Genomic DNA, 24,424 nt, shown 5'->3' on the forward strand with positions numbered 1-24,424 from the left:
CTGTAATTCTGCTGACGAACTTATCATCAGCAAAGATTACTGGGGGAGTTGCCTTCTTAGATTGTGTTCACGATGTGAGAATTTGAATGCAAGTTTCTTAAGTTTCATTTATCACCTCCAACTCTCATTTTTTTTTCTATTTTTTCGGGCATTTCCCCTGTAAAGAACCTAAAAGCGTGTACCTCAGCCTGATGGGGACAGCAGAGGGGTTTTTACACCAGACTGTGAGTGACTTTGTTAAACAAATTGAAGGAAACACAAGTCATGTTACAATACGCCTAATCTGGAACACATCAGCCACATTTACTGTACATCTGGGTGTGTCTCTATATGTGTGAAGATTAGCTCCATGAAGGATTCTTCAGTCTTGCAGTTGCACCCAACAATCAAAACAAGAGAAAACACTGGCACGCTCTAATCCCGGTGTAGCAACTTTTCTCATCAACAACTGCCCTGCAGCTGCCACTTCCAGTGCCACAGATACAGAGTGTACACTTCTGTAATGCAACATTCTTATTACCAATCCCACAATGTCCTTTTAGAAAAGCCACTGCAGCTAAATCATCATTACCTGCTACTGCTGCTGCTGCTGCTGCTGCTGCTGTTGTTGTTTGCAAATTTGCCATGCGTCACGTTCAGGCTATAAATCTTGAACGGGTTTACTGTGTTGAAGTCATTTGTATGTTCTTGACTCATCAATCAAAGGTAGAATGTTTGTGTTTCATCTGTCACTTTGTGTGATGGATGAGGATGGGTGTGTTTTAACTGTACCGTAGCTGCACTAGGAAACGGAGGCTGTGTGTATCTAGTATACACGTGTGCTTATTTGGTCGTACTACTCGTGTTTTGGGGACATGACTCGGTTAAATTCTCAATTTTTGAGATTATATATAAAAAAAAAAGACCCAGTTACATCAAACTGTATCTTAAGACTCAAGTTAGTACATAAGCTCTAATAATGTAAACAGCTAAAAAGAATCAAACACGTGGGGGAGGGTTGAGATCACACTCACATTTTTGTGCAGCACTTTGGTAAGCTGGTGGTGTTAAAACGTGCTAAATAACTAAGTGGATTGAGCTGCGCTGAATTTGATCCATGACTTAATAGGAACGATCCTTGCATAAAAATCAGAGAAAGCATTGTCATCCCAAATTAGGACACGCCCCTAAGAACCGAATGAGTTGTCAGATGTCTGAATTGTTTTAAACAGGAAAGAAAAAAAAAAGAGATGGATTATGGTGAAAAAATACTCTGACATTGATTTTTTTTGACAGATGTTTAGCACATAAAGAAATGTATTTGTCATTGAAAAATGGAATGGAAAAATGGAGGTTGGTTGGCCTTGGTTGAAGATAATGGTGAATTTAACGTTCAGGTAATTCTCAGGATGTTGTAAATCAGTGTAGGTTAATGTCCTCTAATGTGAAGAAAACAAGCCAGTGTGTGTGTGTGTGTGTGTGTGTGTGTGTGTGTGTGTGTGTGTGTGCTGGGGGGGGGGGGGCACTCATTGTTCCACCTCTACCTGCAGCCAAGAGTGATTGAACATGCCACATATTAACTGTGTTTTGCTCTTAATCCCACTGTGCTCAGTGAGATTAAATTTGAACACTATTAAATGTCTTTTTTAATGTCTAATTCATGTTTTGCACCTTGCCAAGAATCATTTCCTTCCTCTACTAATTCTAATTGGTCCAATTAATCATGCAAAAGGTAATTAGCATAGTTTGATGTGCAGTAAAGCCACTCTGGAGCCCACGGGGGGATTCGGAGAGCTTTTGTTTCTCGATACAAACAGAAAATTAGTCAAGGGTGGTAGGCGCTTGATGCTGAAGCACAGTGCAACACAATACTAATGAGGCTGCTCTATTGTGATGGTCTTTATTGGACTGACAGCCATATTCACAGGGAAGGCAGATATACATTGGAAGTGTATGAAGATGACTGGCTTTGGCTGCCTTGGAGACTCTAGCAATGTAGCAGAGATTTACAGTAAGAAAAGCCAGTCTGTGTCACGTAGACACGCCGGGGGCAGCAGCTCATCTGCTTGTCTACATCCATTTTCAATAGTCTCATGCTGTAAGTCGGAGATGGACATACTGATCGATATTCGTGAGACTGTTCTCCCGAGGAAGGTAGAATAATGTTCTTTATTAGTGTGAACATAACATGACCATTACTGATATTTAACTGTCAGATGTCATCTAGCAGCCACGGCCTCAGTAAGGGAGTGTCCCCAAGTAGCTCCTGATGAGCTGGTCGGCAGCCCCACCATCAGGTTTATGGAAGTGTGTGTGTACCCATGTGTGAAAGGGTAACTGAGGCAGTTCTGGGCTGTGAGTACTGCTTGAGAATATGCTATATAAAAGATGTAGTGAGAAACTTCCTCGGTCAGCTAGGTCACTGTATAATGTTTATAAGTACTAATACATTGATTTCCTTCCTTTTTTGTCTCCTCAAAAGAAAATTCCAAGCACTGGGATAGATGGAAAACTCTGAAGAAAAACAGGGGGACTACCAATTGTGATTAGAGGAGCGATATCGTCCGAATTCCCACTGTACTCCTCAGGATGTCTGAACGTCAGGTACATCTCACGGGAAGTAATGCTCACCAGCAACTGTACAAATGAAGTAGTCCAGCCAGCTGGAACAATGATGCCATAATAAAAGATTTACTTCGTTTTCAACTGAAAAATATATTTTACTACAAATTTAACATCAAGGAACTTGACGAAGTTTTATTTGGTTTACGGGTACACGAAATCTGCATGTCACTGCCTACACTTGAAGTGCTGCCCTAAAGGGTTTGGATTGGCTCTGCAAAGCAGGTTTTTTTCTTTTTTAAACTCTTGACTAGGCGGCACGGTGGTGCAGTGGTCAGCACTGTCGCCTCACAGCAAGAAGGTTCCGGGTTTGAGTCTCGGCTCGGGCATGGGATCTTTCTGTGTGGAGTCTGCACGTTCTCCCTGTTCCTGTGTGGGTTCTCTCTGGTCTCCTTTGTGTCAGGTCTGCAGACAACCAATCACACTCACATTCATACCTTCGGTCAGTTTAGAGTATCAATCAGCCTCGTCCCCTCTTGATGTCTTTGGACTGTGGGAGGAAGCTGGAGTACCAGAGAGAACCCACACAGGAACAGGGAGAACATGCAGACTCCAACCTTACTTGCTGTGAGGCGACAGTGATAATCACTGCACCGCCGTGCCACCAAATGAATCATACAACAGGCAAACTTCCCTACATTCACATATGAAACCAAACATCTCTCCTGACATGTCTGTTTTACTGAGAACCATTAAAAAACACATGGCTTTTGTTGTCATTTTCATAAGAGTCCTGCTGACAGAAATTACATACTGCGCATGCAGTCAGGCACCTCAAAGAATCTATGAGGAGTTGTCAGTGGAAATAGCTGTGGCCCTAAAGCATCACTCTACAAGCTGCGGTTGATTATGATAGTGAAATTGCCAGCGGAACATGTAATATCCCCTCGGTGATTTTCCAACTACAACTCATTTCACGGGCCATCTCTGGTCCCGATCACTGGGACTGGGTTCACTTGACTCTGGCTCCTGTGCTACTGATGTCTTGATTGCTGTTTCATGGACTTTCACATGTCAGTGTAGCAGCACCGAAGCGACCGGTGAAGAGGAAGTGATGCAACTACAATTACATGTAAGCGCTGTGGCACGAACAAACATGAACGCTGTGGTTCTCTGACCTCAAAGGAAGAAGCAAAGACACAGAGGCTTTTTTTATGGGTGGTAATAGGGTCTAAATGTCAGGGAGGGGTGACAGTTTGGAAAAAGAATGTCAAACTACTGTTGAGGATTTTTTGCATGTTCTTTGTGGTCTCTTTTTCTCACATTTTTCAAATTGCAATTTTCAGTGAATCAAAACTGATAGAAAGCGTTGATTCAGGTAAATACACGAAACAAAACCCCCTCCAAAAATAAATTCCGAACAATGACAGTCTAATTTCTGCTGCCAAAATATTTGATTTTAAATAAATTAGATCGGTAGCTTAAAAAATTGTCTTTTTAAATAGAGCTTTATCTGTAAGTCAAGGCCATTAGCAATCCAAGTCTGAGCTGCCTTGGGCTCTGTAATTAACTCCACTCAAGCGCAGCTAAACATTTTTGACATTTTTCCTAGTCCAGAATTAACTGTCACAGCAGAGGGAGAGAGTAACCATCTTGTCACATTGAGTTTATCGGAGGATTGTGGAACGCTGTCCTGTTCGGTTTCGCTCTCTGTCTCTGTCGCTCTTTCTCCCTGAGCGTCTCACACACACACACACACACACACACGCGCGCGCACACACGCACACACACGGGGCACACACACGCACACACTCTCCTAACCTGGATCTCATTTCGGTAATGTTTCATGATGAGCGAGATGATGGAAAGTGTGACTACAGACGTAACGTTTGGAGCGTTTGTGTGATGCTGTCATCAGGTTACAATACACTGCTAATTGTAAAGCAAAATGTATTGCTCTTGGAAGGGTCTGGAGCTCATGAGGTCAGATGACTCAAATAAATTCAATTATAGAGAGTTAACATGGAAAATAACCACCACTATGCCAGTTATCTGTGACAGTTTTTTTTTTATACAATATTGTGTGTATTTTCTGTTTCAAATCTTGCACGTACGGGGACACACAAACACTAAGGGGTCTGTGTGGAACTGGAGATCCACCTGATTGGTTTAGCTGAGACAGAAAAATGACTTGGATGATATGAACTGAAAGGCCCAAGGTAGCGTAAACATGTAGCATGACAAGTGCCAAGCCGTCCAGCAAAGGTCTGCTTTCCAGTAAAGAATAATTTCTCTGTCTCTGTAAATGTAGTTAGTGTTTGGCTGTCGGGAACCAGGAGATACAGAGTGTGACTAGTTTAAGGTCAGAACTCACACACAGAGAGAACTGGCGGAGTATTGATCGCGTATAGGTCCCACTGTATATGCGTGAGCTGAGTAAAAAGAAGAGAGGAAACATTTAGTAATGTCTTTGGACAACGAGAGGGTGGAGTAAATGAGAAATAGGTGATCACTGCTGTGTGTATGTATGTGTATGTGTGTGTGTGTGTGTGTGTGTGTGTGTGTGTGTATGTATGTGTGTGTGTGTGTGTGTGTTTGGTTGAAAGACTGATATGTAATTCAAGGAACAAGTGATTAACTTTTGGAGGTCTGGACCTGGATGGCGTTGTTGATCCTGATCCAGGTCATTGACAGGATATGCTGTTGCTATTAGAGGTATTTTTCTGGATATCACAAAGATCAGTTTTGGTGAAATTCCTTTCGCCTGACATGTCAGAATGTTTCAACTTCTGGAAATCATCTGTGATCCAGAGGACATATTTGAGATACAATTAATCAATATCTCATTAAAAAAAAAAAAAAAAGAATCACACTTTGAGGCAATGTATTATAACTCGAGGGATAAATATTAAGCTCCTGTCGATGACATGGATCGTCTTCTGTTTGGTCGTCCAAAATGCTTCTATTCAGCAGGTTGGAAGAAACTTAAGGAGTCCTGTTTGATGACGCTCTGATCATACTCAGTAGTCACACAGCCCTTCTGACTGCTTCCAGTTGTTTGTGATAAACGTTGTCCTTGTTAGATGATCGATGACCTGAATCCGGACGGCATTGCTTGTTTCTCTTTCCTTTAAACGATCAAAATCCCCTTCTTGATTGCTTCTACATTATTCAGTATAAAAAATCATTTGGTTTCATCAAATTTCGTGTTCAGCAAATGGTGAAATGAAAACAGCAGGTGAGCTTTCAGTAAGTGAATGTCTGTTGAAAGTGCTTGAGAGGGTTTCCTGACTTTTTCACGATGGCGGGAGGGAGGGGGGGGGTATCGCCCACGCAAATTACTCATCGGACACATAATAATCAACTAGTTCCGATAAGTTTCATTTATCAAGAAGACAAAGCTTTCAGTCCTTCCATCATCCTAGATGTTCACAATGAGTAGATATGAAAGGCACGTGATAAGCCCAAAGGAAATACCAGCAAAGACACGTCTCAAGCCAATATGCTGCAAATTCCCCTGATGAATGCGCATTAAACACATCTCAAGCCGTCCATAAGCCATTACCCAGCGCTGTAATTATGCCTCATATTCCATATATTACTTAGAATGAAAGAATGCCAATTACAATCTCTCTCACTGATACCTCCATAAAAGTCAGTGATTAAATTACTCAGGGAAAAGCATGAGCCCCGATGCATCAGTCAGGCACGAATTCCCCAAACAGCAACAAATCTTCTGGTTGTGGACGATGACCCAGAGACACTCAGTCCTTCCATATTTCTACATTCTACTATTATTCTCTGTTTAGAGATGAACTGGCGTGTAACTCTGTGTGCTCAGACTGGAATAGCAGAGGGATGTCACGTCATTTATGGTTTATCGCCAGGATTCTGTTTTCCTTGAACGTAGTTGTCAAACCTTGTAAAAGCTGTCTGATTACCAGAGAGCCGCTATATACGACACCATAACTACAACGCACTTATTCGCAGCTTGTTTGTCATTGTCTGTTTGTAAAGGGTTTTGCTGGCAAGCTTGCGAAATTTTATGATATCACACATATCATTCCAGATGGAAGCACAGTAAAACCTCACAGTATACAAAATAAAACACTACACAACTTAACGAGCACAAATATTATAAGTAAATTAAAAAACGCGTTACAAAATCTGCATTGACCAAAGGAAAAAAAGAGGCGAATTAAATCAAATTTAAAAAAAAGGAATAATATGAAATAATCAATGACACCAGCAACCGTACATGAAATAAAATAAGTCATGTGATGTAAAATTCTTAAGGAGTAAAGTTAAAATAACAATCTGGTAAAATGACTATTAAGACCAGCAGTTGACCAGTGTTAAAAAAATGGATAAGCAAATTTAAAAAAAGACTTGAACAAATATTATAAATAGTAATTTATAATAATACTATAAGGGGCGGCATGGCTCAGAGGTAGAGTGGCTGTCTAGCAACTGAAAGGTCGCTGGTTCGATGCTCACTTCCCCAGGAGACCATGTCCAAGTGTCCTTGAGCAAGAAGCTGAGCCCCTAATTGCTCCTGATGGCCCTGAGGCAGACTGGCAATTTAAGACGAGCAAAGGTTTAAGGGTTTGATGAGTCCTCAAGCTACAGTGCGTAAGTTTTACATATTAATCAACATCCTTTATTTTTGAAAAAAGTTCACACAGAGACCATCGCGCCTGCATGGATGTAGTTTTCAGTGTTGTGTCGCCACCTGACTGTGCTGCCATGGCAGCGTGATACGTACTTACAAGTTCCATCCACATCTTCATTACTCATCTACACTACAATTCAAGGAGGGGAAACAGCAGCTATACACGCTTGCTTTACAAGGTGACAGACACCTTCCATGATTGGACTGTTCCACCGGATTTGAGCACAAAAGCCAAGGGTGGATTCGACAGTTTTACGGAAACCTGAAACCCAGGAAATAACCCGATGTCTAGTTGCGCCAGCACAGATACCCACCTCCAGATGCCCCTCTTTCACTTTGATTTCAAATGAATAAACAGTAACTATCTACTCCCACGTGTCTTACCAAGGCTGAAGACTTCCTCGTGTGTGTGTGTGTTGTTCAGCAGACTGTAGGTGTTGCGTTGATGAGCACTGGACATACAAGCACTGTGAGAGAACTCTGCTCAAGAGGAACACAAGGGAGAACTTTACATAACACTCAAATGTGACTTGATTCAGGAATCTTATTCCACCTCTCAGCGTACGGGAGGCAGTTTGGGCGTACAGTGTGAAAAACGCGGCTGCTGAAATTTCCCTTCACAGCACACAAACTCCAGTTGTTGGGTCACGTTGGAATGTGAAATGTGAATTCTGGGAAGAGACGGAGGTCCTTGTGACGAGGAACCAAACCCTAACCCGTCAATCACATCACTCCTCTGTCACCATCGGTTCAATCCTCCAATAAAAGCTATTTAAAGTGATACGAATTATAATAATACTCCCACCGCTAGAACATTTTCCATCCATTGACTGGAAGGTAACAACTCTTCAGACATCTGAGTTTTTCTATCGAGACTGCAGCTCTGCTTTTGCTTCTGATGAAAGTGATACTAAGTGAAAATGCAAAATACCGTTATCAAATTTTCCAGACGGCAGATGAGAGCTGACCCTTCAGATGCGGCCAGCCATCCTGAACTGGTGCATGCGCTCCTTCTATGTCTGCGGACGGACAAAAACGGCAGCGTTAACTACTGTTAGATGTATGGGAATAAACAAATAACAATGCTGTTTTCAATATGAGCCTCAACATCGCCATGACAACGGCCTGCTAGACATATTTTTTTCTTCCCTAAATGAAGCTGCACCTGTGCACATTATGGATGGAAATAATAGACTGTTTCAGTTTTTCTGCTGCTAACCAGATATGAACATGAGCCTGTTTGATTTGGTGTTGCTATTCACAGCCTCCATAGTACCTTGTTTCCCTCTGATGACTGAAATGATTCATTGCTGACTATCGGCAGAAGATTAATTAGCTGATAAAACAAAAGTGATGGCTCGATAAGAGTGTTTTTGTAGTATTCTGTCACTATAAACCCTGAGAAAATAAATATTTTTTTTTATTATAACTAAAAGAAAAATAGCTGATGTTTGCACAAGCTTGCCTTTAGACGTGAAGCTACACAGATGGATGATACACACGGTCAAATCATAGTCAAATCAAAAGCATCACGGTGAAATGATCCTCATGTTGCTTACTTCTTGGATGTAAAGGGAACAGTGGATCAATGTGAGGGCAGATGTAAAACATATGGAGCATCACATCATATGAGCAGCAGTAGTAACACTTGGATGTGGTGAAGACAGGCTCCCCTCCTGTACATCAGCTGAATAATTGGAGAACGTTATGCCACCTCTGTCAATACATTTTCTCAGAGGATGAGAGTCCTGTTCTGATGAATATTTATGATTAAAACCTCTGTATCTAATGCATATTTTATGTTACTTCACCAAGTTTCTTTTTTGATATATAGGATAAGGATTCAAAGGATGAGCCCATATGAATGTTTTCTCAGTTAGCAAACATATGATTGGACTCAAGCTTCTTTTTTTTTTCTCTCTTTAAAGGGGTATTTCACCCAAAAGCAGTTCTGGTTCAATCGTGAACACGCGTTCAACCGAACGCACCAGCTAACCGCACCCGGTGACAGCCACTGTGTTTAAGAGATTTAGAGTTTGGACAGTTTTGCTATTTTAGGTTCGTCTCCATTAGTTTCAGTTAACAATACGTAGTTGGTGTTTTCTGAATTCTGGAGAAACCAAAAAGTCTTGCAAGGAGGCAAAAAAAAAACCCAACAACTCTGTGGGATCGAGAAATCAGATTCCACTTTTTTTGTATGGAATATCACTTTAGTTTAGATGACAGTTTAAAATTTAATCCATCGAGTGTAATGCAGTGTGATATACCGTAGGTGACATGATAGACTCCTGTACTGGGTCAGATACACACTGGGTTCATCATGCTGCATTCAAGTTGAACACTAAAACTTTCCATGGTGACAAGCAGATCTCAGTGTGCAGTTACATAACTGAAAACAAATGTGGATTGAAGGTGTAAGGAGGGGGTACCAGCGGTCTACCCCTACTTCCTGTACCTCCACTTCCAGCAGCTTCGCTCTGACGACAAGTGTAGTATTTTGAATTCCATCTTTATTACTTTCTCAGAGGAGATAACGTGATGGTTTGTCCATCCAATGCACAATATCACCAAACGTTGTACGGGTTTTGACTCAAATTTCAAATTAAATACAAATTTTGAGCTGATTCAACACTAATTGTGTATCTGGTGAGATCATATCACCATGGCAGAGGTCTACACCGCGCTACGCAATGGACCACCACACCCCTCTAACTATGAGTGCATTCCGTGACGCTAGCACTGTCATGCAATCCATCCACAGATGAACAAATACCCTTCAAAGTATTCAAAATCCCCGCTGAGGTGCTTCTCACCATCATAGATGTCTCCAGGATGACATTTTGCCATGATGACACACACACACACACACACTCACACACACACAGTGTGAAAATACCAGCCATAAGCTGTTGCAGCCTGTAAGGATAGCTAGTGGATACCATGAACCCAAGGATTTTGCATACAAATAAATGAATTCATAACGACAAAAACACAATCCAGTGAATACAAGACAGTTCTCTACTGTCTTCTTGTCGTACAAGATATAAAATATCCATGCAGGACACAAGAATCAAAGATACGAAAGATGTCTAAACATCTCTCCATCCCTTGATACAGGTCTAGTGTTTGCCCAACTAATGCTGTGATCCAGCCATGATCTCTATAGGTGCAGGATGAATAAGCCACAGTAAACAGAACAGCCTGTTTACATTTTCATGGAACTCGAGGAACCGAACTCCAGTGATGCAGCCATTGGCTTGTTATTCACTTGATTGCATCTGTTTCCAATCCTGTTTCCATGTCCATCAAGCATGAGCAGGAGTATACAAAATGACAGACACGGCCATGGTGAATTAATGATAATGACGCAGATGTTTGAAATAATTGAGGTGTGCTGGTAAATGTTGGAAAAGCAAACGTAAAGGAAGCTGAGACTGTGACTGAAGAGGAAGATGACTGTTGCAGATGGAATTTTGAGATAAAAGAGGAAGACTAAATGCTTTGTCTTTTGACAAAAGTAGAAATCTTGAATTATGATCTAAGAGAGAAGCAATGCGATGCACGGAGGTGTGTGTGTGCGCGTGCGCGCGCGCGTGTGTGTGTGTGGCTGATGCAGTAATAGAAAGCAAGATAAAAGCAAAACCCTGTAGTACACTGTGACACAAGGCTTACATCAAGAGCAGAGAAAGGAAATGATAAAAATGTTCGTCTGATAAAAAAGCCATGTTTTCTGTCAAATATTAATGACTCCATGAAAGGCTTTACTCATACAGCAGCTATTCTGAATTTATAAAGGGGGCACAGTTACACAGAATAGTAATAAATTACTTTTTACAGCTCCTGCAACCACACCCCTTTCTCTTTTAATAGATGGGTACACAACGCAGGCAGTTGGTGTCTCACAGACACAGTGTTTTTGTTCAGGAACGGCAAAGCAGTGTGCGTGCGTGCACCTGTGCACATTCACTGTTTGTGCAGCTCTGACTTATTTTTCACTTTTCCCTTTAACTTCCTGTGAGTCACCAGCGGTGGAGGAAATACTTTACAGCTGTACCTTTATTTTTATGTGAAAACACTGCTTAATGCGCACAGAGAACAAAGGCAGGAATCTGGTACAATGTTTTGCTTCACTTGTAAATTCCTTTGCACCTACTTAATCTGATGTGCTACTAAATGGTAAAGTGCAGTTATGGTGTTACATAACCCTTTTGCTTATTTAAGTATGTCATGAGCCTAGAGTGGCTTATGTAACTTTGCAAGATGGTATAAATAAATAGATCCTCTATTTTCTTCTCACTTATCTAAAATCCAAGATTCGTCTTTATGTGCTGAATTTGCTCTCTGAGAATCTCTGAGAAAGTGTCCTTGATTGTGGCAGATGAGATTACTTTCTCTTAGGTGGTTCTACTCTTTCTTTTTTTCTTCTTCTTTCCACTAGCACTGGTTGAAAATAAGATGGGGACAAAAGAAAGGCAGAAAAGAAAAATTATATTCTTTATTTCGGATATCACAGTTCATGTTTAGCGACGGGAATGGAAGAGCGGCAGTTAATAAATCGATGATATTAAGAGAATTGTAGCGAGGGATTAATTGTGGATTTCAGCCGAAGAAAGTCATTGTAAAACAGTGAGAAAACAATCAAATGCATTTCTGCTGACTAAACTATGAAGAAGAACCTGTTTCTGAATGAGTGCTGGGAAATTTCCCCCAACATTACACAACCCAAAAACTACTGTACCAGTGTAGTACCTCTTCTTGATGCTTTATGAACTGATGTAGAACACATGTGGACACACCAACTGAACCAGTTATTAAACATTGATGAGTTGTTGTTTTTGCCACGTCTCCGTCAGTCGTCCGGGCCTGATGATTACCGCGCTACAGAAGGAGTCTGACTGTTGGTGGGGGGCGAGTGTAGGTGACTGGACTTGTAAAATAGGATTGTAATGAGGAATTTCCTCCCATGTGGGCGATTGAGAGATACGCTGTTTTAAACCTTACTTGATTTGATAAAGTGAACCACTGAGGATTTGCCCTGTAGATACAGTAATGAGGTGGAAGTTAAAAGGACTGCTCGGGTCCCCATATGAGGCTGTAATCGCTGCAAATGTTTCTTCTGTTCAAATTGGCAGTTAAAATGAACACAACGATCCAGGTCACCCAGTTAAATTAGCCCAGCACAATAGTTAGGTTCCATACTAGGGGGACATCAGCCTCTGCCTCCACGCTGGGCTGAACGTTCCACTGAGCTCCCAACCACGTCAGTTTAGGCAGACCAGTACCATGAATTCTTAGCTTGTTTTAGTCCAGGAGCAACACGACAAGACCCTTTCCAACCCACAAGTACAGCCTACATAATTTCACCTCCAATCACAGCTCTGTATTCGAAGAGACACCTATGTGGCTGCGCTGATTGCATCAAATAGTCAACTGCGTATGCTACAGTAGGTACGTGTAAATATGGATGAATATGAGTAGTCTGATTGCTGCCTGAGAGCCCATAAGAAGGGGCAGGTTCATCTTATATGCCCGCCAGGTTAGACTGAAAGCTCTTAGCAGCAGATATTTAGCTAACCAGATGATGTGGAAGAAAAGAGGTTGTTGCTATAGGATGAAGAGAACCATAAAAACACAAGACTCCAACTCTACTACTGCCAAAAAAACTCAGGGTGTGTTTACAGGGAGGCGGAGGAGATGCCAGGATGGAGTGAACCCTGCCTAGCTTTGGGGTTCTCTTCAGGGACATTGAAGTGAATATATCAAGTCATACAACCCACCAGTGAGGAGGTCCAGCCTATTCTCTGATAAGGTTGACAAGGTGTTGAAACCATCTGTCTGTCCATTCGTTGCAACTGCAAGCTTTGACCTGGAGCACCGGGAAGGAATCCGCTTGTTGCTGAAGTTCCTCTGGAGGCAAACAAGCATGCAACTGAATCAGGAACAATGCAAAGGTGATGCCTCCCAGCAGGAGTGAATATCTAACAACAATATAGGTTACACAGGCTAAATTACCTCCACTTCTTGACTGTTTGACACTGAAGGAAAAAAAAAATGGCAGAGGAGCTCAGGTCATGTACGTGCAGATCTGAATGTACAGCTCTTACAATACAAGAACACCGATACTCAACTACACAATGACAGACACTGACAAACCATGCAACCATCACACAGACACCAACAACAGATGGAAGCTCTCAAGATCCTAGACTAATAGAACAAGTACTCCTTTTTAAAAAAAGAAAAAAAGAAAAGACACTCTTCACTTTGGAGTGCCCTACGCAGGAAAATGTTCTATATAGATGAAATCATATACCAGGTCTAGATCATATTTTGTTGTCAGTCAGAAACCCCACAGTGGTTTATCCTGAGGAGCTATTTTACGATTCAGAGCTTTACGAGAACTCTTATCTAATTTGATTTTTCCCTAAAGTGTACTGCCATAGTGTGTTTTTGTGTGTACTGGTGACTCTGTCTGCAGTGTTCTGGATGAGCTGGAGCCTTCCTTTTGTTTGGTAGGGATTTCTATGATGAATAGCAATCATTTGCATGGCTGTTACTGAGGAGTATCGTTTATTTATTTAAAAAAATACAAACATATATGTATATATCTATATCTATCTATATATATACACATACATATGCATACTGTATATACATACGTACACACATATATACTGTATATATACTATATATACTTATATACACTGTCTACCTATATCTACATACATCTATATATCTATATATATGTATTTATATATATTTACACACATATATACATACTGTATATACATACATACACACATATATACTGTATATATATATGCTATATATACACTTATATACACTATCTATATCTATACCTATATATGTATATATGTATGTATATATATATATACACACACACAGATACATACATAAATGATGGTCCTCCTCACATGGAATCTTCTTGACCCCTGAAGTGAAGCCAATGCCAACACCAGCCTAAAGAGCTGTAAGATTTATACGGTTTATAAAAACGTTTGACAAATTGCAAAGCATCTGATATTCAAGTGCAGCAGCAGGACACCAATGAGAGATTGAATCATGCATCTTCTGTACATCTTTTACATTCAAATGACCTCTGAAGGCACGACTGGGATCTGCCTGACAGATACAGTATTTTGTCTACGTCTGCGATGAGCTCGACTTCAGTGCCACCCTCCCCCACAACCATGCAGCTGACCTTTCATATTTAATATACCATGTTGGGTAAAGGTCACCACTGTTTTGGCTTCTCTCCACTGCTTTTGTTTTGTGATTAGAAATACCCGCCAAGTCTTCAGTATATAAATATTACTTTGTTGCTGTCAGGAAAAAACAAAGGCAAAAAATCATGTACAAATTCATATATATAAATACACACACACACACACACATATATATATATATATATATATATATATATATATATATATATATATATACACATATATATATATATATATATATATATATATATACACATATATATATATATATATATATATATATATACACACATATATATATATATATATATATATGTTGGATCGCTAATCACATCCTGCAGCCTGATTAGCTTACACCTGAGCATGTATAATGTTATAGGTTGCTCCCCACATTAATTTCCATTACTTCGTTAGAGCCATGCTCAGCTCTGTGCTTCCGTGAAATGAAGTCCAGGGCACGCAAGGCTTGAAATTAGCGTAAGATCCTGTGTATCATGTGTCAAGAATTCGAAAAATAAAATAGCACGGAAAGCATCACCTGTTCAGAGTTTTCAATGAAGCAGAAATAGATGTTTTTTTTTCCCCCTTTGACCACATATTTTATATCTCATATATGTTTTGTTTTTTTTTCTCTCTTGCTGGCGATGGATTTTCTTACATTACATTTTCCAAACACATAACGTGCTGGCTGCTGGCTCCCCGTGACAGGTGCAGAAACCTAAACAGCCTCTTTGAAAAATGAATACCTTATTGTGAAAATCACATACATTATTTCATTACAGCGCGATCTTATAGAGGTGAGCTCTCTCCCTCTCTGTTTGGTAAATTGTTGAAATGATTTTGACCTTCAACATATTTTACTCATCTCACTGGAATTTTAGATTTTTTTGTTTCATCAGGCTGTCTTCTATTCTGTCATCATCTCTCACTGGTGGTTCTGTTTTAAGACTTGGGGATGAAAAAGGCTCCAGTTAAGCTGCAAATTCACCCCCCACCCCCACTCTTATCCCCCCCCCCCCCCCCCACCAATGAGATGGAAACATTAATCAATTAGGTTGGCCCTTAAAGGATCTGAAGGAGATGAAGCTCCCCTCTCTCTGAAAATGAAATGCCACAGACTTTTAAATCCAGTCAAAGGGCATTTTTCCCAATCTTGCTCTCTTCTTTTTCCCTCCCTTTCATTCCCCACTCGCTGTTTCATTCATCTTCCCTCCCATCCCCCCTTCTCATTTCTCATGTGCAACATAAGTAGAAGGTCGGGGAACGAGAAGATGATGAAGAGGATGGTTTATTCAGAAATGGAATGGGGGATGAGGGGATGATGGAACTGTGAAAACATGAATTGAAAGAATTTCTTAGGATGTATCTTGAGGCTAAAAACAAAACATATATAGAATTGTTTTTGCATGAAAGAGAATGTAGCAGATCTACATTATAATGAGTATTTAAGGCCTTTCTGTTTATGACACACTGACAAGTCAGGGCCAATAATTTAAAGAGAATCTAAGAAGTGTTACAATGCTTCATATCACAGTCGTACCTTTATTTATGAATCGTAAATATTGTATTTATTTGGTTTGCATCTGGTGGAAATGCAGCAGCAGCTAATTACTAGCATGGAAAAGGGTCACGGAAAGGGTGGAGCGGACTTCATGAATGGCAGTTGTTTCAATAGCCGATTGTCCAACTGAACAAGAGACAACATAGTCTCATTATTGAAGGTCAGTGGCTAGAAAAGGTTAGCAAAGGTTCACCATTGAACAGCCCTTTGTGATGCGCCTGCCACGGCCTCACACAGAATTTATTCACACCAGCTTTGATAGAAAACTCAACTGTGCTTTGTTAAAAAGAAGTGCAACTTCTGCAAAGCATTCTTTGGCAAGTAATTGTTGGTATTCTGGAACTGGCAAACATTTCGGTTTATTTGCACATTTTAATTTATTTGATGCTACGCCAAGAAATGTTTCAGAGTCTTGCATTTGGTGACTTTGAAGTTTTGATGTGTCTGTTTATGGTTTCTGATCTAAATGTGTGTTCACGTCCAGTGCATCTTTACCAGCCTGGGGACGGCCCTCTCGCTGAGAGAAAATCCAGACATGTGATCATACAGGGGCGCAAATATAGTTTACTGGGGATCAGAAGGACCGTGTAGCAAACATCCCAGGAACATGTTTGCAAGGCTGTGAGCTTCAAGAAATATGAAGCTACTTTCTCTGTATAAATGTAAGGATGTTTTAGCTTTAGAGGCGGGTGGTTTCGCGAGGAAAACCCTCCTGTCAGGTCAAGTTATGTGTTTGTGTAGGTGTGATGACCGGGAGACTGCTCCTTCTCCACAACAACTCCTGAAGAGGTTAGCATCGATGCAGCTATAGCAGAGTCGGTCATCTGTGAAAGAACAGTAAAGAACGACGGTGAAGGCTTTTCTCCAGGAGGATGGTGTTTTTGTTTCTCTGCCAGTTTCTTTGGTGTCTGCGTGAATTCATTGATTTGCTGTAGCCAGTTGTGATTGACAGATGGCTCCTTCAATCACCTTTTCTTTTCTTCTTCTTTTTTTTAAATATCTGTGCTTCTCCAAACTGTTTGTGAAGGTGACTTCTGAGATGGTTTCGTGAAACATAGTCCAGTGTCGTGCACCCCGTGAAACATTCACCCTCCTGCTGTGACCAGCATGTTGCCTGCTTCAAAAAGGACGAGGGACAAACATCATATTTTGTCAACACCGAGGGACATGATTCATGTCAGTTCAGGCGTGACTTCGTCTGCTCAGGTGCTGACCCTCGTGTGCCAGCACCACCAGTGGCTAGTTGAGCACCACAATTGTTAATGCTAGCCCCTGGTGCCGGAAGCCCCCGAGCTGATGATTTTGGCAGTTTTATTTATTCTGTTTAACCCAGGGGGGGAACTGGACATGCTGGAGTTGCATCTTCAGAGGACCCGCCCACTGTCTTTCTCTGGCTCTGGTTGGCTAATTGTTGCCCAGTTTAGGCAGGTGGAGTAGCTCCAATCAGAGGAAGTGTAGGAGCTGGTCTTCAAAGAATGCAAGTGGGGGAAATATAAATCACTTTTTTTGTGTTTCATTGAGGATTTTTTTGAGGGTACTACAATTTTTTTTTTCATTACCCCCTCATGTAGTAGTAAATACCCCTGTAGGTACCCCGGTACGGGACTCACAGGGTTAGAGGATGTTACCTAGAGTCTCATTTAAATGCATTTACTTGGCTTCCGTTTGTGATCACATGAGCAGAATAATGGAAATGATTTTCACATGCCTGGTTAGAGAGAAATAACCGACCTCACTGGGCTAAATGGTTTTTCATCCAGCATATTTAGGTAGCTGGAGATGAGCATAAATGTGAAAAGTAAAAAAAAAAAAAAAATTAAGCACCTGAACACCAGTCTGATTCATCTTAAATTGATATAAATGGAAGTTCATTGTATGAGAAGCAAAGTCAAAGGCAAAGTCATTTATAAAGGCATTTACGAAGCGTTTTACAAGCTGCTCCACCACAAAGTGATTCACAGAACACAAATGACAAAAATCAAAGCAAAGGCGAGTCTTTTCAACATCGTCGGTTTCCATGGTTTTAGGCTTTTTTCCCTCCTCAAATACGCTTCTTTGTAAAACAGCATGTTTTCTGTGTAAATGATGGTCATTAATGAGTCATCTCTGGACCTATTGCACTATTATTTCCTGTTTACCATTACTTTGTTATTTGCTGTACTCAGGACAGCCTTATATGGAGTTGCTAACATGGACAAAAAGGTATAAGTGCTACATTAAATCTGACAAAAGATAAAACAACAAAAGTAGAAACATGCAGGGCTGCAAAATGTGGTTTACAGAACTTGGCGCAACACTTATGTCAAAATGAATCTCCTCCTCAGTTGTTAGTGAGGACTGTAATGGACTATAATGTTCTGGTGGTAATTTATGAAGAAAAAAGCGTTGACCTGTTTTTATAACAGAATAAACATTAATATTTTACCCAAAATGACCGACCGCGATAGTCCTGCAGCGTCTGATGTAACTGCACCTTGACAGCTTCACTTCCCATAACTATAGTGAGGAAAGGAAGGTCTTATTATAGTGACATTAAATAACACTTGCATAACTCTGCTTATTTGTTACAGATGAGAGGGTGGGCTAATGATATTTTCTTGTGCGGAGGAAGCCAATTGAGAAATGCTGAATTTAATGTTCTCAAATACACCCTGTCCGCAGGTTGTTTGTGGACACACACCTCTGTTTTTGCACTTTTTAACAGTATTTTTACATGTATACATACATTATTTTAAAGATAATTTCACCGAAGTTGTGTATCTTCAGTCTAGATTCATTCATATTTGGATGTATTCATTCACGCAAAAGTCATTATCGAACAAATCAAAAGGGTGAGTTGTTGCTCCTGTTTATTCTACTGCTTTAATTCTCCATGAACAAGTTCTTCATTCAAACAAATACAGAAGCTTGAAAAAAAAAAAAAACTTTTTAAGATCAGGTTTTCCTATAATCAAAAGGTTCAGTCCGCAACTAATTTGTTCCACTGGGAACCATTAAAGGGATAGATCACCCAAAAATGAAAATTCAGTCACAACCTCATACCTGTGGAAGGTCGGATGAAGTTTTTTTTATTCCATAAAACATCCGACATGCCGTTGTTTTAGAAAACGTCATCGACACCACGTTGTCCGTCAGGCTAAAATCTCAGTGTCAGCGACGCTTTTCAAAACAACTTGGCACATCGAGGCTTTAGTACACTTGGATCACTTCAGAAGGGCAGTGAGGAGCAGCTGTCTGGTTTTATTCTGAATATGCATTTTTAATATTTAAAAACTGATCATTAGAGAACATTATAGTTTCCTTCCAGCTCATTTGCTGGTTCTTGAATGAGCTCTCTGTGCATGATTGCATTCTAAGACGGTGGCTCTCTAGAACAGTGGGTTGCAAGAGAGAGAAAGTTAAATAAAAGATAAAAGAAAACAACATTTTTGACAGGAAAGACTTTTTTATTTTACATTCTACTGCTAGTAGCAATGGCATAATTTTTTTCTTGGCGTAGATTTTATTAAGTATGTGAGAGTCATAGTACACCTGAATTTGAAAGCTGTGAAATGTAGTACTAACTATACAGTATAAAGGATGAGAACAGTTCCTCAACTACTTCCTGTAAGACCGTCAGCCTATAAGGTTTTATTTTTACTTGCTAACAGGCCCGTGTCACCCCAGTAATATCGGTGTCCCTCTTTTGACTCAAAAAGTTACGGAACCACTGCGTGAGGTGACCTCACTTGCATATTATGGATCTTTCAAATGCGTGTGACTTTTCCTTGACCTTTGTCACCATGTCACCTCCCCCTTTACGTACATGTTCCACCAGCCTACCAGAGTTTGTTCCACCTCCCGTCTAAAGCTTCACAAACATCATCCCCTTGCTCTTTAAATTTCCATTAACCAAACATCACCCACCCCCACCTTGATGTCCCTTACTTGATCCCCCATCTTTTCTTCTCTGTGGTGCATAGTTCTCTCTCTGTCTGGCCGATACTTGGCGTTGTGCTGGACTGCAACTACAACTCTACACACATTCCTTTCCCATGAAGCCATGAGTCGGCGCATGCCAGACACCCCTGTGTAATGCGTCTTCTGCTGTAACACTGACTGAGAGGGAACAAGTGGCAAAAGGAGTGGCAGAGGAGGAGAAGAAGACAGACGGCAACACAGAGGTAGAGAATGAGAAGGTATTGATATTCTTGTGACCTCATGAGCGGGGGAGTTAGGACAGCCTGAGCTGGCAGCTGATGGCAGACGGCCACAACAAGCCCACAGCGAGACCCTTCTGTGCCTGGTATTAAAGCAGGCTCACACCCCTACGCCAGAGCCACCATGCTGCGTAACAACCACACCAACATAGGCAGAGTCCTGAGGGGGCCAACAAGTCACCCACTGGGACGACAATGACAGCTTGGTTAACACAAGCACTCTCTCAGAAGCCTCCACACATGCACGTAGAGCACTCAAAGATAAGAACTACACACATGAACACATAACTTACTTGTTGCTCTGTCTCGCAAACACTCGAATGACACGTCTGAGTGAGTAAAGACCCGCCTATTCTTCAAAAGCGTGTGATAAACATTTGGCTGTGACCGATGTTATTTTCCTTCTCAGCTCCTATTAGAAGCTGTGGTTGGACATTGTTCTGTGCTTACATCCTGTTGTGTCAACTGTGTGAGTTTGTTTTTGAGTCCACAGTGGCAATTATTTAACCCATGAGAGATCAATTCTCAGTGTCTAATGCCCTAGTCAATGACTAGATGACATGCAGCGACAAAAGTATGTATAAAAAAAGGGTCTATGAGAATATAATGAAAATAAATACAGTTATGTAGTATTTATCACATTTAATATTATTAAACAGTATTTCTTTGGTGGAAACTTCTTCTCCTCTGCACAAGTTTTTTTATAGTTGAATGTAACATATCAAATGATTTGATTCAGACTAGTTTATTGCCCATTTCATTTCCATATAAGAGACACTGGTCTTTGTCACTGACATGTAAGGGGACACCAAACACAATATGAAAACAAAACACGAACTGATGCACTTTCAAAATGATGCTTGCACATAAAAACAAGAGGTCGCTATAACGTACTGCTCAATTATTCCACATCATGCATTTGCTCTTTTCTTGTCTTCAGTCTGGGTTCTTCTCTAAATGGTGGCTTTTCTTCTCCTAAAGCTTCATCTGTGGTAAAAGAGCCTCTTCAACTACGTTAGCTGGTTACTGACAATGTAGGTTCAACTATTTCATGTTGCTCGACTCGTACTAGGGCTTAAAAGTGAGGCTCTATCTGCCTCTGCTTCTTTGATTTCTGTGTTTTTAATCTGTCTCCCGCACAAAACATTGCAGTGATGTGCCGGAGTATACTTATAGTGTGTATTCCTGAGATTGACATTATAAAGAAAGAAAGAAAAAGGAACATGTGACAGCCTCAGGAGGTTTCCGGGTTATGGTTTATTGTCTAGTAAAACTCCTGTAATGTACAGTAAAGCTAATGGGGCTGTTAACATCTTGATCCTTGATATGAAGCGGAGAGAACATTCGTAGCATAATAACATATTGACCCAATGAAGGAAGCTATGATATTTACACTGAGGGATTTTGGTATTTGATCAAATGTTTTACACGGGCATTTTTATTTGCCCATTCCTATACAATTCAGCTCCAGTATCTCTAAAAATATTTTCCTCTCAACGATTTATTTCACCATGTAAATGTAGCATAAAGTGGTCCATCCCATTTAGGAGTGGACACACTGATCCAATTTTATAGATGTTGAGTGCGGAGGAAGAACTACAGCTGATTTCAATCTTTATGCATTTTCTTTTTTTTGCCAACTCAATTATTCTTTTATTGCTGACTTCTTGACACGCTCACCACAGTAAATAACTTGATGATGGAGTTGGATGTGAAAATAACACGCTCTCTGTATTTATTTATTTGTTTTGCTGTGCATAATGTTCAGAATTATCCCGCCAACTCGGGATGAAACTTGAACTGAAGTGGATTGAGAGTTCCTGTCAGTTCCTTCAGTGACCAGTAGAGGTCGCGGCGTGGCAGTCACCGTGGAACGGAGCGCATGGATGGATGTGAGCGCTCCCACATGACAAAGGTGGGCTACTGGAAACCAGGGGACGGAGCTCGGACGGTTTGGGGGAGAAAATAATTCTGCATCTTTTGGCGAAAGCGGTGCTACCAGTCGGCTCTCTGACAGACAACTTCAGCGTTGTCTCCTTTCTTTGCAAGTGAACTTTGTAGGACATCACCGTGCTGCACGTCCAGCTGAATTAGAACGGGACTCGTCTTCTCTGACTACTTTTTGTGTGGTTTAGTAGCCTGTGGAAGAACATAAAGAGGGGGAGAGGGAGTGAGAGAGAGAGAGGGGTGGGGGGTGTAAGGCGAGCGAGCAAAAGAGAGAGAGAGAGAGAGAGAGAGAGAGAGAGAGAGAGTGAGAGTGAGAGAGAGAGAAGTCGCTCAGGTTTTTTTGGAGCTACGCTTTCATGCCGTCAGTCTTGCGGACTCTGAGATGGACGTCAGATTTTATCCAGCTCCCCCTTCAACCGTGGGTTCATGTACGTTACCGCCTGACTCCGGTTTGGACTATTACCACTCCAACAAGGTAAACACTTATCTTTACTTATCACGCAGAACATTGGCTCCCTGCGGTGGCTCTTAATGTGTTAGAAGGGACCACCAACGACAAGCGCTCCACTTTTAGTTCCACGGCGGGGGATGAACGGGAGCGAGACCAGCGTGCGGGCTTCGTTAGCGCTCAACTTTGTCTCTTTTTCTAATGAGTTGATGATCCTCAACTCCCCGCTTAAATCGCGCTCTGCACCTGTTCTCTGCTGTCCCCCTTCAGATAGAGTTTGCTCGTGTGGTTTTCCAGATCAACCGTGCGTGTGTTTGACTGTCCTGCGAGAGGAGTTGGGAGATGACGGCGGTCTAAACCAACGCTTTAAAACTGAATACACGTCAAGCAGCGCATTCCCTGTTTATTTATACTCCACAACCCAACTGCACACGGCTCTTATCTGCTCCTCACACACACGCACGCACACGCACACGCACACAGACTCTCACATCGGTCACCGAGTCCAATAAACAATATGATTGCGATTGAATGTGAGTGACAACACGAGTCGGCTCTGTTTGCGATGCTCTAATGGATCCTGGTGCATGTTGGTGATCAGCCTGCGCCGCCTCATCCGTCTTAGTTTGTCACTGCGTGATGAAAAGTATTTACATGATGAATGCAGCTCACTATTGTCGGAGGATCGGTCATCAGCCCCCCCCCCCCCTCCCCACTCCACCATCACCTTTTTTTTGGCAAATTCAATCTCATCTAAAGCAAATAACTTTAAAATGAACCGATTTAAAGAAGTGACTTCAAATTCTCAAAAAAGAGGAAAGATCTGATTTTTTTTAGCATCTTTTTTTTTTTTTTTTACACACAACAAAAAGTTGTTAACATGTCCTTACTTTTCTTTTCGATGAGGTGCAAAATGAATTATCCTCTCAAATCAAATTGCATTTGATGGGAAAATCTTTTTTCCCATACGTGCACTGAAAGTCACGTGGCCTAATAAACCACGTTATTAGGTCAGCTATTCTCATGTGCTGTCAACGGGCCAACAACAGCAACAACTGTACTGACTTCTATTTTGCTTAACGATAAAGTTTAGGCAGTCACACAAAACCTGCCAGGATTATAAATCACATGCAACAATAGTCCCCCCCTCCATTTTTAATTTCTTTTTTTTTTTGTCAAGGTAAAAGTTGAGTAAACATTTGTCACGCTACTGGACAGAGCTAGAAGAACCCACAGCCATTCAAATAGGTTTGCCTGCCTGTGCAGCTGGAGGAGAGCCAGCAGGCAGTTAACATTTGGTGATGACAAAGTGAAACATTATAGCACAGCACAATATTTGGATTGTTAATCTCATCGCTACACAGTCACCTGTAGGAATACACACACACACACACACACACACACACACACACACACACACACACACACACACACACTCAGCAGCTCACAAAGAGGTTGGATATGAGCTTCGAACACAAACTTTACCCCCTAAACTCACCTTCACATGAGCATCTGATTAAAAGGTGGTTTTTGGATCTTGTGATCATGCCACAACATTTGCTTTTGTGTTTGTGAGTCTGTGTGTGTGTGTGTGTGTGTGAGAGAGAGAGAGAGAGGGCGAGCGAGGCCAGGTTTCAGGGCTTGTAGCGTTAACCCACACTGCCCTGTACTAGTTATCATGATTCAGTGAGCGTGGCGCTTGTTGGCCCTGTAGGAAGCAGGTATGGGTTTCAAGGACAGAATCATATAACATCATCATTACTGAAGTAACAGCTGTGACTAAGATGTAAAGTGACACATTATCTGTAT

The 24,424-nt window shown here is 41.2% G+C and overlaps 2 protein-coding genes across 5 annotated transcripts in view; one reads left to right on the top strand and one right to left on the bottom strand.

Annotated features, from left to right (window-relative positions):
* The window catches only part of LOC147268353 (suppressor of tumorigenicity 7 protein-like), a 164,094-nt gene that overhangs the window by 27,184 nt on the left and 112,486 nt on the right, over window positions 1–24,424 (bottom strand). The window lies entirely within an intron of this gene.
* tox2 (TOX high mobility group box family member 2) overlaps window positions 22,456–24,424 on the top strand; it is a 102,589-nt gene continuing 100,620 nt past the window's right edge. For both annotated transcript variants that reach the window (XM_086199873.1, XM_086199874.1), the window contains exon 1: window positions 22,456–22,642. In XM_086199873.1, coding sequence (XP_086055999.1) covers window positions 22,550–22,642 — 93 coding nt within the window. In that variant the 5' untranslated portion in view covers window positions 22,456–22,549. The remainder of the gene's footprint in view (window positions 22,643–24,424) is intronic.

The sequence above is a fragment of the Aulostomus chinensis genome, chromosome 3 (assembly GCF_037954235.1).
Source record: "Aulostomus chinensis isolate RoL2024-O1b breed Wild chromosome 3, RoL_Achi_v1.0, whole genome shotgun sequence".
NCBI classification, from domain to species: domain Eukaryota; kingdom Metazoa; phylum Chordata; class Actinopteri; order Syngnathiformes; family Aulostomidae; genus Aulostomus; species Aulostomus chinensis.